Source organism: Rana temporaria, chromosome 6, assembly GCF_905171775.1.
Source record: "Rana temporaria chromosome 6, aRanTem1.1, whole genome shotgun sequence".
NCBI classification, from domain to species: Eukaryota; Metazoa; Chordata; class Amphibia; order Anura; family Ranidae; genus Rana; species Rana temporaria.
Window position 1 is genome coordinate 4,536,382 of NC_053494.1, and position 16,081 is coordinate 4,552,462.

Here is a 16,081-nt window from a genome sequence, read left to right on the forward strand (position 1 = left end):
ACTGATCGCAGTAAAAATGACAATGGTCCCAAAAATGTGTCAAAAGTGTCCGATGTGTCCGCCATAATGTCGCAGTCACGATAAAAATCGCTGATCGCCGCCATTTCTAGTAAAAAAAAAAAAATATTAATAAAAATGCCATAAAACTATCCCCTATTTTGTAGACGCTATAATTTTTTTTGCGCGAACTGATCAATAGACGATCATTGCGTTTTTTTGTTGTTTTTTTTTTGTTTTTTTTTACCAAAAATATGTAGAAGAATACGTATCGGCCTAAACTGAGGAAAAAGTAAAAACAATTGCATTTTTTTTCAAAATTGTCGCTCTATTTTTGTTTATAGCGCAAAAAAATAAAAAAAAACGCAGAGGTGTTCAAGTACCACCAAAAGAAAGTTAAATTTGTGGGAAAAAAAGGACGCCAATTTTGTTTGGGAGCCACGTCGCACGACCGCGCAATTGTCAGTTAAAGAGACGCAGTACCGAATCGCAAAAAGTGGCCTGGTCTTTGACCAGCCAAATGGTCCGGGGCTGAAGTGGTTAAACAGTCCCAATGCAATGGAATGTTACAATAGTGTACATATCCCTTTTCTTTCCTCTTCCTGTTTTTTTTTCTCTTTTTCTCTTTCACTTTTTTCTTTCTCATGTTTTTCTCTCTCCTGATGAAGGTGGATCTGATGGATGTAGTTGTACATGAATTTCTTCCTCTCTATCCTTTCTCTTCTCGGGTTTCTCGGCTGTTCCAGGTGGAATCTGACGTTCCTCAAGGCGCTGTCTATCACCATCAGGATGTCGGTGGTTCTTCCCAGAGTTTTTATTTTGCTCTCCGTTGTGTAATTCTCGATGGCGATCACCGTCTCCGCTCCCATGAGTCTAAATTGTTTCTCAACTTCCAGGTAATCTCCTTTGGTTTTGAAGGCGATGACAATGATGGGAACGATACCTGAAGAAGAGAATGTAGTGAGCATCTCAAAGTTTTCAGTATTTTCCTCCCTACCTCAGTGGTCTGTCGTGCTCCTATCCATAGGTATCTGTCAGATAAAGTGGCCAATCAGATGCTGGAAATGTCACATTTGATTAAGCAAGGCCTATAATACTATGCCATATTTTGACCTCAGAGGCGTCTCTCTAAATAGGCAAATTAGGCGGTCGCCTTAGGCCTCGCCCCCACAGGGGCCTCGCGGCCGTCTAATTTGCCTAAAGAATTGGTTAGAGAAAATTCTATAAACACTGAATTCATAGAATTTAAAACTCTTAATATATGCAATTTATACAGTTAATTTTCATCGCTTGAATTATTTTTCCCATTATGGATGTGAGTGGGGCCTCATGTCTCAGATTTGCCTAAGGCATCACAAAGCAAAGAGCCTCCTCTGTTTGACCTTGAGCATTAAAGTATTTCTAGATCTATTTCATGTATATATATTTACTTTTTTAAGTTTATCATAAAAAAAAAGTAGAACTATAGGCAAAACTCTGTAACCCCCAATAAGGTTTATTTTTGCGCTTTATGTCCCAATGGTGAGATTTTCCATCACTTCCTGTCCTACAGCCGAAGCAGGAAGTGAGAGGAAATCCCTGCAAAAGAAGGGAGTTTATTGGGGTACCCCAGGTCACCAAAATTAGAAGATTTCCCCAATATTAACTTTCTAAGGACGACCCAATTTGGGATTTTCTTTTACTTTCACTTTTTAATGATAATGGTAAACAGGACAAAAATATAAACATGAAAAAACACCTTGCACTCTCGGGCCCCCCGTTTTACTTTCCTGAGCCACGAAACTCTGTGGGTGTGATCTCCGCGATGCTTTTCCCCCACCTTGGGGCAGCTCTTCATTGGGGATTGATAGCAGCACAGCCATTGGCTCCCGCTGCTGTCAATCAAATCAATGACGCGGCGTGCCTGGGACAGGGCCGAATAAGACACATGGCAGCTATGGCCGCCGACTGTATCACACGGGAGCCCGCCTGCAAGATAACCCCCTTGGGAGAGCGCTTCCCAGAAGGGGTCTAGCTCTTGCAGGGAGGAGCCGAGACAGCCGACCACAAAAGATTGAGAGCCAAAAGTTCTTGTTGGAAATTCCGATTGTGTGTATCCAAATCCCACGCATGCTTGTAATCAATTTGACGCAAGCTCAAAATCATTGTACTTCATTTTTACCAGCTCGTTGTAGTGTTGTACATCACTGCGTTCGGAATTTCCAAGCAACATTTGTGCGACCGTGTGTATGCAAGACAAGTTTGAGCCAACATTCCGTTGGAAAAAAATCTACGGTTTTCTTGTCGGAATTTCTGATCGTGTGAATTATGCTTTCGTTGGTTTAAATTTGGACCCATTCACTTATCAGATAGCCAAGGAAATGCCCTGTCTTTCCTAATATTGACAATGTGACCCTCCCACCCTCCACCACCAGAGACATACTAAGTAAAAGAAGAGGTAATTAAGGCAAAGTACCGTATATACTCGAATATAAGCCGAGGCACCTAATTTTACCACAGAAAAATGGGAAAACTTATTGACTCGAGCATAAGCCTACGGTGAGAAATGCAGAAGCTACTGTAAGTGGAAAAAAGGGTCAACAATGCCCATTTGCAGCCTCACTGTGCCCATATGCAGCCTGACCTCACTGTGCCCATTGCAGCTCTTCAACTCAACCATCCTCTCACCTACATTCTCTCTACTGTAACCGGCAGCCTGACCTCACCGTGCCCATTGCAGAATCCGATCTGTGTACCCGAGTCTGTGACATAGATGGTGACCATGCTGTTTTAAAAACTCACGCTCCTCCTTGTGCTGCTCTGTGATAGGAGGAACACTTGGTTTCCCAGCAAACACTGTGTTCAGTGTTCCGCCTATGAGGATCGCCCTCTCGTTTGTGATAGACGAGAGGGCGATCCTCATAGGCGGAACACTGAACACAGTGTTTTCTGGGAAACCAAGCGTTCCACCTATCACGGAGCAGCACAAGGAGGTGTGCGAGTTTTTAAAACAGCATGGTCACCATCTATGTCACAGACTCGGGTACACAGATCGGATTCTGCAATGGTCAGGCGGCAATGGACCCAGGTACTGACTCGAGTATAACCGAGGGGGTCATTTTCAGCCCAAAAAGAAGGGCTGAGAAACTCGGCTTATACTCGAGTATATACGGTATGTGTTTTGTTAAAGGAGTAGCCAGCTCTTACGTTTAAAATGTATATGCAGCCTATGAATAAAAAAAGGTGTCAGTTAATGATTCAGTGTGGGTCGTAGATTCATGGCCACCAAGTCACAATGTAGAAGAAAATTCAGCAGGGATCTCAAAACTATGACCCTATAGCTGTTGCGGAACTACACGTCCCATGAGGCATTGTAAAACTCTGACATTCACAGACGTGACCAGGCATGATGGGAATTGTAGTTCCTGAACAACTGGAGGGCCGTAGTTTGGAGACCCCTGAGGGACAAGCAGTACAAGGCCTTAGTCTCTTCAACAACACATGAGATCTTGACCAGCAAGCTTAATTACTTCAAAAGAGCCAAATAACTTGCAGCACTGCTGTAAAAAGAATGTCAATAAAAGAAAAGGGTAGATAGATTGGTGTCACCAAAAAAGATCTTCACACAGGAATAAGTTACCTGTCATTTTCACACAGTTTTCCATAAAGGTTTTTACTTCCTCCATTTCATTTATCATCTTTGTGGCTCTAGATAAGAGTAGAAGAACACAATGTGAAAGGCTAGAGTTCCCCCATAATATCAATGCATAATAAGGCTTGCTAGAGTTCCCCCATAATATCAATGCATTGTAAGGCTTGCTAGAGTTCCCCCATAATATCAATGCATTATAAGGCTTCCTAGAGTTCCCCCATAATATCAATGCATTATAAAGCTTGCTAGAGTTCCCCTATAATATCAATGCGTTATAAGGCTTGCTAGAGTTCCCCCATAATATCAATGCATTGTAAGGCTTGCTAGAGTTCCCCCATAATATCAATGCATTGTAAGGCTTGCTAGAGTTCCCCCATAATATCAATGCATTATAAGGCTTGCTGGAGTTCCCCCATAATATCAGTGCATTATAATGCTTGCTAGAGTTCCCCCATAATATCAATGCATTGTAAGGCTTGCTAGAGTTCCCCCATAATATCAATGCATTATAAGGCTTCCTAGAGTTCCCCCATAATATCAATGCATTATAAAGCTTGCTAGAGTTCCCCTATAATATCAATGCGTTATAAGGCTTGCTAGAGTTCCCCCATAATATCAATGCATTATAAGGCTTCCTAGAGTTCCCCCATAATATCAATGCATTATAAAGCTTGCTAGAGTTCCCCTATAATATCAATGCGTTATAAGGCTTGCTAGAGTTCCCCCATAATATCAATGCATCGTAAGGCTTGCTAGAGTTCCCCCATAATATCAATGCATTGTAAGGCTTGCTAGAGTTCCCCCATAATATCAATGCATTGTAAGGCTTGCTAGAGTTCCCCCATAATATCAATGCATTATAAGGCTTGCTAGAGTTCCCCCATAATATCAATGCATTGTAAGGCTTGCTAGAGTTCCCCCATAATATCAATGCATTGTAAGGCTTGCTAGAGTTCCCCCATAATATCAATGCATTGTAAGGCTTGCTAGAGTTCCCCATAATATCAATGCATTGTAAGGCTTGCTAGAGTTCCCCCATAATATCAATGCATTATAAGGCTTGCTAGAGTTCCCCCATAATATCAATGCATAATAAGGCTTGCTAGAGTTCCCCCATAATATCAATGCATTGTAAGGCTTGCTAGAGTTCCCCCATAATATCAATGCATTATAAGGCTTCCTAGAGTTCCCCCATAATATCAATGCATTATAAAGCTTGCTAGAGTTCCCCTATAATATCAATGCATAATAAGGCTTGCTAGAGTTCCCCCATAATATCAATGCATTATAAGGCTTGCTAGAGTTCCCCCATAATATCAATGCATTATAAGGCTTGCTAGAGTTCCCCCATAGTGATTAATGCTTGTATGAAGATGTATTCTTGAGCTTCTAGGATTAGTTACACAAAAGCCAGGAACCTTGCCAAATGTTATTATGTACTGGGCAAAGAACAATAACATAGATAAGACGCAGTATAAACAAGGGTTAGTCGGACACATAGAAGATAGATTGCTATATTTTGCACACGCTGTATAAATTGTGATGAATATTACTTGTATAACCTAATTACTTAGATATGATTGGCTGAGACAAGGGCGTTCCTTTATTTTATGATTTGAATATGTACGCAGGAGAAATAAAGTCTATTTTTTTACACCATATGTCCGTGTGGGTGGATTGACTTGCCGATGCATGATAGGGTTCCATACATCCAGAAGTCCTATAAAGCCTGGGTTCAGTAAAACCTCTAACCTTACACCATGTATATCGACGTACAATGGATAAAAAAGGCCTATTCTCAGCTGTGTACATTCAATAATATGTTTATTTTAATTGAGTAAAAGTTGTTATTGGAAAAAAAAAAGTTTTTTTTTGTGGGGGGAGGGGGTGTTTGTGTCAGGGGGGGCTTATTATTTCATGTTGGAAACATCTGAAACTGCTGCGCATTTTAAAGGCTATAGAGTATAGGAACATGTTTGTAACATGGACATGCACAGACTTGAAGGCATTTCAGAAGGAGCCCCTGATGATGTCCAATCGGACGTAACACGTTGGGCGGAGTCTCATGGAGTCTTACATTTTTTAAAGTATCAATACAGCTTCCTTCTTATCCCATGTGTCATTTGGGGATTGGTTGCCTGGCCTGTATCTGAGAGTGATCTCCAGCACTTCCGCGTGCCGATCCCTGCTATTTTACCTGTAGGTGGGTCATTTCATTTTACTAATTAAGCACTTGCTGACCTGCCGGCGTCATTTAACTTCAGCAGGTTGGCTCTATTGAGCAAATCGGCATAGCTGTACTTCAGTTTGTGCAATAGATACAGTGGGCGTGCGATCGCAGGCGATGTCTGCCGGCCACCCGCGATCGCTCCACAGAGAGCCAGAATGGGGATCTGTCAATGTAAACAGACATATCCCCATTCTGACAGGGGCGGAGAGACAGCTCTGCTGTTCCTAGTGATCAGGAACAGTGATCTCTCTCCTCCTCCAGTCAGTCCCCTCCCCCCGCAGTTAGAAACACCTCCCAGGAAACACATTTAACCCCTTGATCATCACTAGTGTTAAACCCTTCCCTGCCAGTGTCATTTATACAGTGATCAGTGCATTTTTATAGCACCGATTGCTGTATAAATGTCACTGGGCCAAAAAACAAATAAAGTGTTTGTCGCAATGTCGCAGTCCCACTAAAAATTGCATTAATAGTAACAAAAAAAAATGCCATAAACCTATCCCCTATTTTGTAGACGCTATACCAATCAGTATACATTTATTGTGATTTTTTACCAAAAATATGTATTGGCTTAAACCGAGGAAGACATTTTTTTTTTCACAACCGAATACATCACCAAATCAGCCCCTCACCTAATTCCGGGCAAACAAACTGCTCCAAGGATCATCCGACACAAGAATCACTTACCTGTACACAAAGATGGGGACGAGGAAGTCTGTGAAATTTGGTTCCAACTCAGAATTTTCTATGGCCTCCATCATAGCGCTGTAATTTTTTTCCCAATCAACTTTCTGTCCAATGGGAATGCAGTTTCCTGCAATTGATAAGACACAGAGAATGGGCTCCACCAAACATGTGGAGTCCAAAAGTATTTATTTAATTTAAACAGTTCAAACAAAATCTGTATGTGCAGCCAATGCATTAAGAGTTCCTCCTTGTTCAGGCATTAAACAAAATGTGAATTTGGTGAGTTAGGCTGGCCATACATGGATCGAATTTTCTTTTGAAAATCAGGAAATGTGTGAGTTTTCTTGTGATCTGATGGCGCCACTATTGATTTTGAAATTAGACTAACTAAACCTTTAATTTCACCTCATGTTGCTGCAGAAAATAATTTTTGTGTCTGGGAATCTTCTTTTCTTTCCGGGAATTTTCTTTTCTTATACATGCGTATTTATTTTCCAATTACATTTCTCGCACGATTCTTGATAAAAAAATTGTTTGTTTTTCAAAACGTTTCCAACATGTCCGATGCTTTCCCCCAACTTGTTCATTCCCCGACTTGTTTATTCCTTGACCTAGTTGGGGTAGGTGGTACACGTTGGTGGGGGTGGGTCAGCCACGCCCCATGACCGTTGGCCTCTGGGAACCCGCCTTCTAACCTTTGACCTCTGGGGAGGTCCCTGTTCCAATTCCTGAGTCCTAGCCTTCTTCTTTAAGGGAAAACCCTAACCCAAACCCTCTAACCCTAACACCATAACCCTAAGGCCCTGTACACACGATCAGACCGGTCCGATGAGAATGGTCCGACGGACCACCGCTGAAGTGGTCTGATGGTCTGATGCGTGTACACACCATCAGTCCAAAATCCGATCGGGTCAGAACGTGGTGACGTAGAACACAACGACGTGCTGAAAAAACGAAGTTCAATGCTTCCAAGCATGCGTCGACTTGATTCTGAGCATGCGCGGGTTTTTGGTCCGATGCTTTTGTGTACTAACCATCGTTTTGGTCCGACGGTCAGGCGTCCATCAGACAGATTTTAAAGCAAGTTTTAAAACTTTGGTCCGATTGACAACGGTCGGATGGGCCGTACACACGATCAATTTGGTCTGATGAAACTGGCCTTAAGGCCAGTTTCATCGAAAAGGTCTGATCGTGTGTACCTAACTCCAACCCAACCCCTACCCAACCCCCAACCCAACCCAACCACTAACCCTACCCTAAACCTATAACACCCTAATCCCCAACCACTAACCCTACCCTAAACCTATAACACCCTAATCCCCTAACACTAACCCTAACCCCCTAGCCCCTAACTGACCTTTGACCTATGAACTTTAACCCTAAGTGCATCTCCACCTAGTGACTCTCCCCACCCTAAAAACCCCTACCTTTCCCAGATCCCATTCGGTTTGTCGGAAAAAGGGGAAAAATTCTGGGCCAGATCCACAAAGAGGCGCCGTAACTTAACTATTCTGATTTAAGTTACACTGCCGCAAAATTTCTACCTAAGTGCCCGATCCACAAAGCACTTACCTAGAAATTTTCGGCTGTGTAACTTAAATCCGGCCGGCGCAAGGCGTTCCCAATTCAAATGGGGCGAGTCCCATTTAAATTAGGCGCGCTCCCGCACCGGACGTACTGCGCATGCTCGTGACGTCATTTTCCCGACGGGCATAGCGCGAAATTACGTCACGCCGTGTTTTGTAAATTGCGCCGGGTAAAAAAAGATACGGTGGAAAAAAATAAATAAAAAAATAATAATAATCAGCGTCGCTGCAAAGAAGGGTCTACTTTTACAAGGTGTAAACAGTTTACACTTTGTAAAAGCAGCCCTAATTTTACGATTGCAACGTAAGTATTTACAGAGATTTCACGAAGCTGAACCGCTTCGTGGATCTCCGTAAGTGCTAATTTGCATACCCGAGGCGGCATTTCGACACGAAATGCCCCCAGTGGCGGATGCGGTACTGCATTCTAAGATCCGGCAGTGTAAGTCCCTTACACATGCCGGATCTTCTGCCTAACTATGGAAAACTGATTCTGTGGATCAGTTCCAAAGATAGAAACAGGGATACGACGGCGTATCAGTAGATACGCCGGCTTATCCCTTTTGAGGATCTGGCCCTCTTTTTTTAGGGCTGGGGAAATTAAAGATTAATTCCTTGATTAATCTTTAATTTTTTTGATCGATCAAAATTCTTGACATCACTGGACAGCCTGGACAGTGAGACTTACCCTGTTGGATGCGAGCAAACTGCACCCATTGGATTGAGGTACCTCTGCATCTGTGGAGCAGGAGGATGCATCAGGGGAAGGGGGCAAAAATAACCATTGTTTTCCTGTCCTAAGCAGTTTTGTGCAGACAATTCTTTGTGTATCGGAACATCTGTTCCGTGCGAAAGACTGTTCAGTTCTTCAGGGTATATTGTCAATAAAATGTGACCATGTCTGCTTCCAGAAAATGTAAACACTCTGGTGTATCTGTGTGACTGGCTAAAGTGATGCCTACTTGTCTCCTATAAAGTGACTGACAGTCAATATACTAGATAAGTTTTATAATTAAAGTTAAACAAACTTTCTAAATTTTTCTTAAAGTTTAATAAGAAAAAATTACTCATGTCAGTGCCACAGTTTGAATTTAAAACGTATTTGTGTGAACTGTGAAGTTAAGTCATGGATTGTGGAAACTAACCAGTGTTATGGTGATTGTATATAGCAGGGGTGTCCAAACTTGTTTCAAAGAGGGCCAGATTTGATGAAGTGAACATGTATGAGGGCCGACCATTTTGCCCCGACATTCTTTGAACCATTAAAATTTGGTGCACTCTGAGAACTAATACCCAACAAGAATTCTCTTGCCTTTGTGGCTGTGTATGGTGAAGAGAGGAGCTTGGGCGTGTTATTTGGATATACTGTATATATCTCTTTTGTGGCCCCAACGAATCCCTGAGCGCTGGTCAGGAATAAGGATGAGCTTGGGCGTGTTATTTAGATATACTGTATTTGTCTGCGTATTACACGCACAGGCTTACCATATGCCATTAATGCAGCCTCACATGCCATGAATGCAGCCTGACTGATGCCCATCTGCAGCCTCGGAGGGGACGGGACGGGGGGTGCCGACAGATTACAAACAGGAGAATCTCTTGTTTACTCAGTTACCTCTTTAATACAACGTCTCGCCTCCTATGATAGACAGAAAAGTCATCCAATGGCATCCCAGGAGACGGGACTTCCTATTACAGACGCCGCTGATTAAACAGGAGATTCTCTTTGTGTAATCTAATGGCGCTCATCCCGCCCCCTCCCTGTCCCCTCCGAGGCAACGCCGATAAATACGGTATATATCCTTTTGTGGCCCTGGGGGCCACAAACAATATATATATCCAAATCCCCAGGGGGCCGTATTAAATCACCAGGCCCATGGGCCGGACTTTGGACTTGCCTGGTATATAGTGTATACCACATTTACCACTGACTAATGCAGAGTTGCAATGCAAGGAGATCAGCTACAAGTAGTTGGATCTGTATGTGAGATATAATTAATCGAAATTAGTTGATTAATCGATTAAAAAAAAAATAGATTGATCAAACATGAAAATTTTAATCAGTCAGGCCCCGTACAGACGAGGAGTTATCCGATGGAAATGGTCCGCCGGACCGTTTCTATCGGACATTTCTCCTCCGGATTTTGATCTGATGGTTGTACTCACCATCAGATTAAAATCCGGGCGGAAAACATCCGCGGTCACGTGGCGCGACGTGTACGCGCCGTCGCCGCGACGATGATGCGGCGACGTGCGCGACGCTGGAAGGTAAATACTTCCACGCATGCGTCGAATCATTCCGACGCATGCGAGGGATGGGGATCGGACGGACTTATCCGGTGAGTCTGTACAGACGACCGACAGACAGAATTCCAGCGGATAGATTTTGTAGCATGCTACAAAATTTTTATCCGCTGGAAATCCGTCGGCTGGATTTTTATCTGCTGGAAAATGTCCGCTCGGGCCTACACACGACCGGATCAATCCGCTGGAACTGATCCGTGGATAAATCCCAGCGGATAGATCCGGTCGTGTGTACGGGGCCTAACAGTCCTAAGTTTTTTAGAAACTCCCCCTGTAAAATTCTATGGCCGCAAGAAAATCTGCTGTTGCTGCAGCCCACTAATGGTGAGAAATACAAACAAAAATTCTTAGGCCCCATACACACGATAGAATTTATCCGCGAATACGGTCCAGCGGACCGTTTCCGCGGATAAATCCTCTCGAGGATTTCGGCTGATTTTCATGCGATGGAGTGTACACACCATCGCATTGAAATCCGCGCCGAAATCCTCTGGCGATGACGTGTCACGCCGTTGCCGCGATTATGACAAGGCGACGTGCGCGACACTGTCATATAAGGAATTCCACGCATGCGTCGAATCGCATGCGGGGGATCCCTTCGGACGGATGGATTCGGTGAGTCTATACAGACCAGCGGATCCATCCGTTGGGATGGACTCCAGCAGATGGATATGTTCTTCATGTCAGCAAATATCCGATCTGCTGGAATCCATCCCAGGGGAGATTTATCCGCGGAAAAAGATCCGCTGGCGTGTACACACTATAGGATCTATCCGCTGAAACCCATCTGCTGGGATTTATCTGCGGATGGATTCTATCGTGTGTACGGGGCCTAAGAAAAGATTTTCGAAAAAGAAAATTCTTTCAAAATTCAACCCATGCATGGCTTGCCTTAGGAGTAATTCAAAGCTGTGTGGATAGTTTGTAGGCACACTCGTCAACAGCTGGTTGTTACTTTTTTGGTGACAATTCTTTATGAGGAGAACTCGCTCACCTGAGCGTTCAGATTTTCTCATCACTTATGCCGCGTACACACGATCGGAAAATTCCGACCGTCACATGGTCACACAAAATTCCGACCGTCAAGAAGGTGGTGACGTGCAACACTACGACGAGCCGAGAAAAATGAAGTTCAATGATTCCGAGCATGTGTCTAATTGATTCCGAGCATGCATGTTTTTTTTTGCGCGTCGGAATTGCATACAGAACTTTTCTTTTTGAGAACCAGCTCTCAAATTTTTGCTGTCAGAAATTCGACAGAAAAAGTTAGATGGAGCCTACACACAGTCCCTATTAACTATTAGAAAATCAAACAAATGTACATGTTCATGTTTTATTCATAGGACTGAACAAAAAGATATAGGGACGTCGGTGTTCCTTTTTACAGAGATCTAGACATAAAAAGCCAGATTCACAAAGCACTTACGCCAACGTATCTCCAGATACGCCGACGTAAGTACAAATGTGCGTCGCTGTATCTATGCGCCGACCCACAAACCAAGATACGTCGAAAAATAGGCTTCAGCCGCCCGACGTAACTTTCCTACGCCGGCGTAGAGTGGGCGCATATTTACGCTGGACGCATGTGGCCCTCCCATTGATTTTCGATTCAAATATGCAAATGAGGCAAATACGGCGATTTACGAGCGTACTTGCGCCCAGCGCATAATATACGCGGTTTGCGTAAGTCGTACGTCCGGTGTAAAGTTATTCCCCATATAGGAGGCGCAACTCATGCAAAGGTATGGACCAGGGAACGAATGCCGTCGCATTTTACGTAGTTAACGTTGTACGTGAATAGGGCTGGGCGTAGGTTACGTTCACGTCGTAGGCAGTGATTTGACGTATCTTAGGCAGTTGTTTCGACGTGATTGTGAGCATGCGCACTGGGATGCGTCCAAGGCACGATGCATGCGCAGTTCGTTTTAAGGAATTGTGTGACGCTCGGCCCATCATTTGCATTGGGTCACGCTTCATTTAAATGTATCACGCCCACTTCCACCTACTTCCACTTACGCCGGCTTACGCCTACGACTATACGCTACGCCGGCGCAACGTTGGGAGCATTTGCTTTGTGAATTCCATGCTTCCCTCTCCGCGCTGCGCCGGCGTAGCGTAAAAGACATACGCTACGGCGGCATTAATATGCGCCGATGTATGTGAATCCGGGCCATAGTTTATATTTTTTTACTTTTTTTTTTACTTTATTGGTATCACAAGAAAGCTTGGATAAGGACTTTTTGTTTTTTGCATGAAGTTCCCCAACACGTACCGATCCGTGACATCACAAGAGTGCCACCAGGAGGTGTTCAGCAGTCGGCCATCAATAAAGGCAGAGTGTTTTTTGGGGTGTTTTTTTTTTTTTTTTTGGGTGCGACTGGCAGCGTGAATGACAATGGATTTACATATTTTTTTATAATAAAAGAATTGTCACAAACTGTCTCTGTGTTATTATTACTTTGACACTTTTTTGTTGAATGGGTAGGGGTACAATGTACACCATATTCATTCACATGGGGGGGCTGGGATCTGGGGGTTTCCCTTGTTAAAGGGAGCTTCCAGATTACGATAAGCTCCATGCCCACAGACCCCCACAAGCACAGGCCAGCCCATCTACATGGGGACAAGGTGCTTTAGGATGACCGCATGTGACCTGCCAGGCTGTGTGTTTGGATAAGAGACTGGTGTGGATTTTGGGGGGGGGGGACCCCTTGCTATTTAAAAAAAAAAAAATTGGTGTGGGGTTCCACTTATAATGTATACCAGATCCATAGGGTCAGGTATGGACTGGAGGGGGGATCCCACATGAAAAATTCCTTTAAATACAGTGCATGGGCATCCCCCTTAATGTGCCACTTTACAGGCACATTAAGGGGGACCCCCCAGGTCCCGCGATCGTATCACGGAGCTGCAGAACAGGGGGATGCCTATGTAAACAAGGCATCTCCCTGTTCTGCCTAGTGACAGGACACTGATCTACTGCTCCCTGTCATTGGGAGCAGTGATCAGTATTGTGTCACAGTAAGCCCCGCCCCCACACACTTAAGCCCTTCCAAACCAATTAATAAACGCTTATTGCGATTTTTTTTTACCAAAAATAAGTAGTAGAATACGTAACAGGCCTAAACTAAGGAAAAAAACTGTTTTTTTTTTTACATATATTTTAGGGGGATATTTTTTATAGCAAAAGTAAAAAATATTGAATTTTTTTCAAAATTGTCGCTCTATTTTTGTTTATAGCACAAAAAATAAAAACCGCAGAGGTGATCAAATACCACCAAAAGAAAGCTCTATTTGTGGGGGAAAAAAACACGAATTTTGTTTGGGAGCCACGTCGCACGACCGCGCAAATGTGAGTTAAATTTTTGCATTGATACATGTCCCCCAGGGCAGTACCCAGACTCCTATACCCCTTTCTATGGCCAAAAAAATTGCATATGAGCTTTCAAAATGGAAACTTTTGACTTTTCCATAAATGGGGTTCGCTGTTCGGGTTAGAACATTTCCCCTGTTCAGGAGTTCTGCTGCAAACTGAACGGGGGGGGGGGGGGGGGAATTTGGCCCATCTATATGTGCTAGAGAAGGAAACTGTCCTCATTTTGTTATTCTTAAGTCAAGCTGGGCTCTCCTCTCCTCACTGACAACTTCTGCGTGAGGAGAGCCAATCGCCTAGCAACTGGCTCTCTATTTACATCACAGATTTAATTGGACACAGCTGTCATGTGATCAGGAGGGCCAATCACAGAGCCCTCCTGCTGATCCGAGTTGCGCCGTGTCCAGGTGACACGAGCGCATCAGGATCGCGCTGCTGCGCAGGCACGCACGTGCACGTTCCCCCTCCTTCTGAGGGGCGTTCTTGAATGTCCACTCAGAAGGAGGAAGCGCCCACCCAGCCGTGTAAGTATAGTGGCCGGGTGGGAAGTAGTTAAAAATCCAAAAGTCCATGTTCTTGTGTCTAGATGCTAGTGGGAAAATGAATGTTGCCTGGCTGTGCAGACTATAGGGGGACCCACAACTCAGAGGCACCTTAGGGGGTAGTGCTACATTACTTTACCAGTCCTATAGTATATAGTCCTATAGCATTTGGGGCTCTCCGAATGTTACTCACCCAGCTGGGCATACACTTCAGCTCTTTCAAAATCGTTCAGTTTGCTGCAGCCTCTGTTGTCTACGATGGTGATCTGGTCGGTGAGCGGATAGGCATTTCTTATCATAGTATATCCTTCTAGTGTTTCTCGGGCCTCGGCGTATTCTATGAAGTTCTCACCTTCTTCCAGGACATACATACAGGAGTTGATGAAGGAAGATTTTCCATGACCAGTAAAGCCAAACAGCTGTAGAAGGACCCTCTTATATCCCTGACTCCCCAGATCTCCATCTTCCAGGCTGAAGCTCCTGATGTTGTCCTTCAACTGTCTAATGTCCATTGTTGATAGTTATTATTATTTTGTGCTTTTTTTTCTCTTTCTCAGTTTTCTCTATTGTCAATGTTAGGACTTCAGTAGAAAGGACTTTGCATTCGCTTTCTGTTTCTTGTGTCAATAAAAGATTAGCAGGAGGGAGGAGATACTTTCGACACACAGCAAACAGAGATAGAGTTTATTAACCACTCATAAAAAGTCCTGGATTCAAGTGATTATAACAAGCTCAAGGCTGCAGCCGGTATCATTTTTATAGCCGGTGACTTGTCCTCAATGTTCCCCTATGGGGGAAGTTCCTCCACTGACTGCGCAGGCGCAAACTTCCCGACGGAAATCTCCGAACCTTCGCCCAGCATCCAGGCTCATTCTTTAACATCCCCGTGGATTGGAGGATGTTAAAAAAAGAGCCAGGAGGCCGAGCGAGCGAAGCGAGACGTCCGAGCGCAGCGAGGACGTGAGGCCGACTGGCCACTTACCTCAAAATTCACGTCGCCCTGGATGCCGGCCGCCGTTCGGGGATTTCCGTCAGCAAGTTTGCACCTGCGCAGTGCTTGAAGGAACTTTCCCGATGGCTGGAACCATCTCAGCGCATCAGTTCGCGCATGCGCTGGAACTTCCATGATACATGGAACCAGCACATCAGATCACCGGCAATAGGCCGTTCAGTTAGGCCTGGTTCACACCTATGCATTTTTTTTTTATGCATTTTCAGTTTTGCAGAAACACACCTAAGTCCATAAGTCCATATAACATGGTTTCCTATGGATGTACAGTGGAACCTCCGATTACAAGTATAATCCGTTCCAGGAGAATGCTCGTAATCCAAAGCACTCGGATATCAAAGCGAATTTCCCCATAGAAGTCAATGGAAACAAAAATAATCCGTTCCGCATTGACTTCTATGGCATGCAATACCGCATGTGGCCAGAGGTGAGGGGGCGCCAGAGAGCCTCGGAAATACTTGGGACAGCTCGGAGCTATGACTAAGCATCGAATGATGTGAAACACATTAGCTATTCTCCCCTGTTTCTATGACCTGACTGCTGTATACTGGATTTAATTTTATTTTCTACAATAAAGATGCCTTTTCACGGAGTGCGGCCGTCCACCTGTAAGCTCATAGTAGGGCGGGACACTTTTTTGTGAAGGTTCCCGAAGCTTTGTGAGCGGCAGTTCCTTTCCTTACAGATCGGCTGAACTCGGAAACCCTCGGGAACGGAGTGTT

General features: G+C 44.2%; 1 protein-coding gene across 1 annotated transcript; it reads right to left on the reverse strand.

Annotated features, from left to right (window-relative positions):
- Positions 1-474: 474 nt before the first annotated feature.
- On the reverse strand, positions 475-14,995 carry LOC120942928. Its single transcript, XM_040355892.1, has 4 exons — positions 14,544-14,995; positions 6,546-6,672; positions 3,617-3,684; positions 475-940 (listed from the first exon to the last, which is right to left on the reverse strand). The coding sequence occupies exons 1-4, from the start codon at positions 14,860-14,862 to the stop codon at positions 564-566; spliced, it is 891 nt and encodes a 296-aa protein (XP_040211826.1). The 5' UTR covers positions 14,863-14,995; the 3' UTR covers positions 475-563.
- Positions 14,996-16,081: the final 1,086 nt, after the last annotated feature.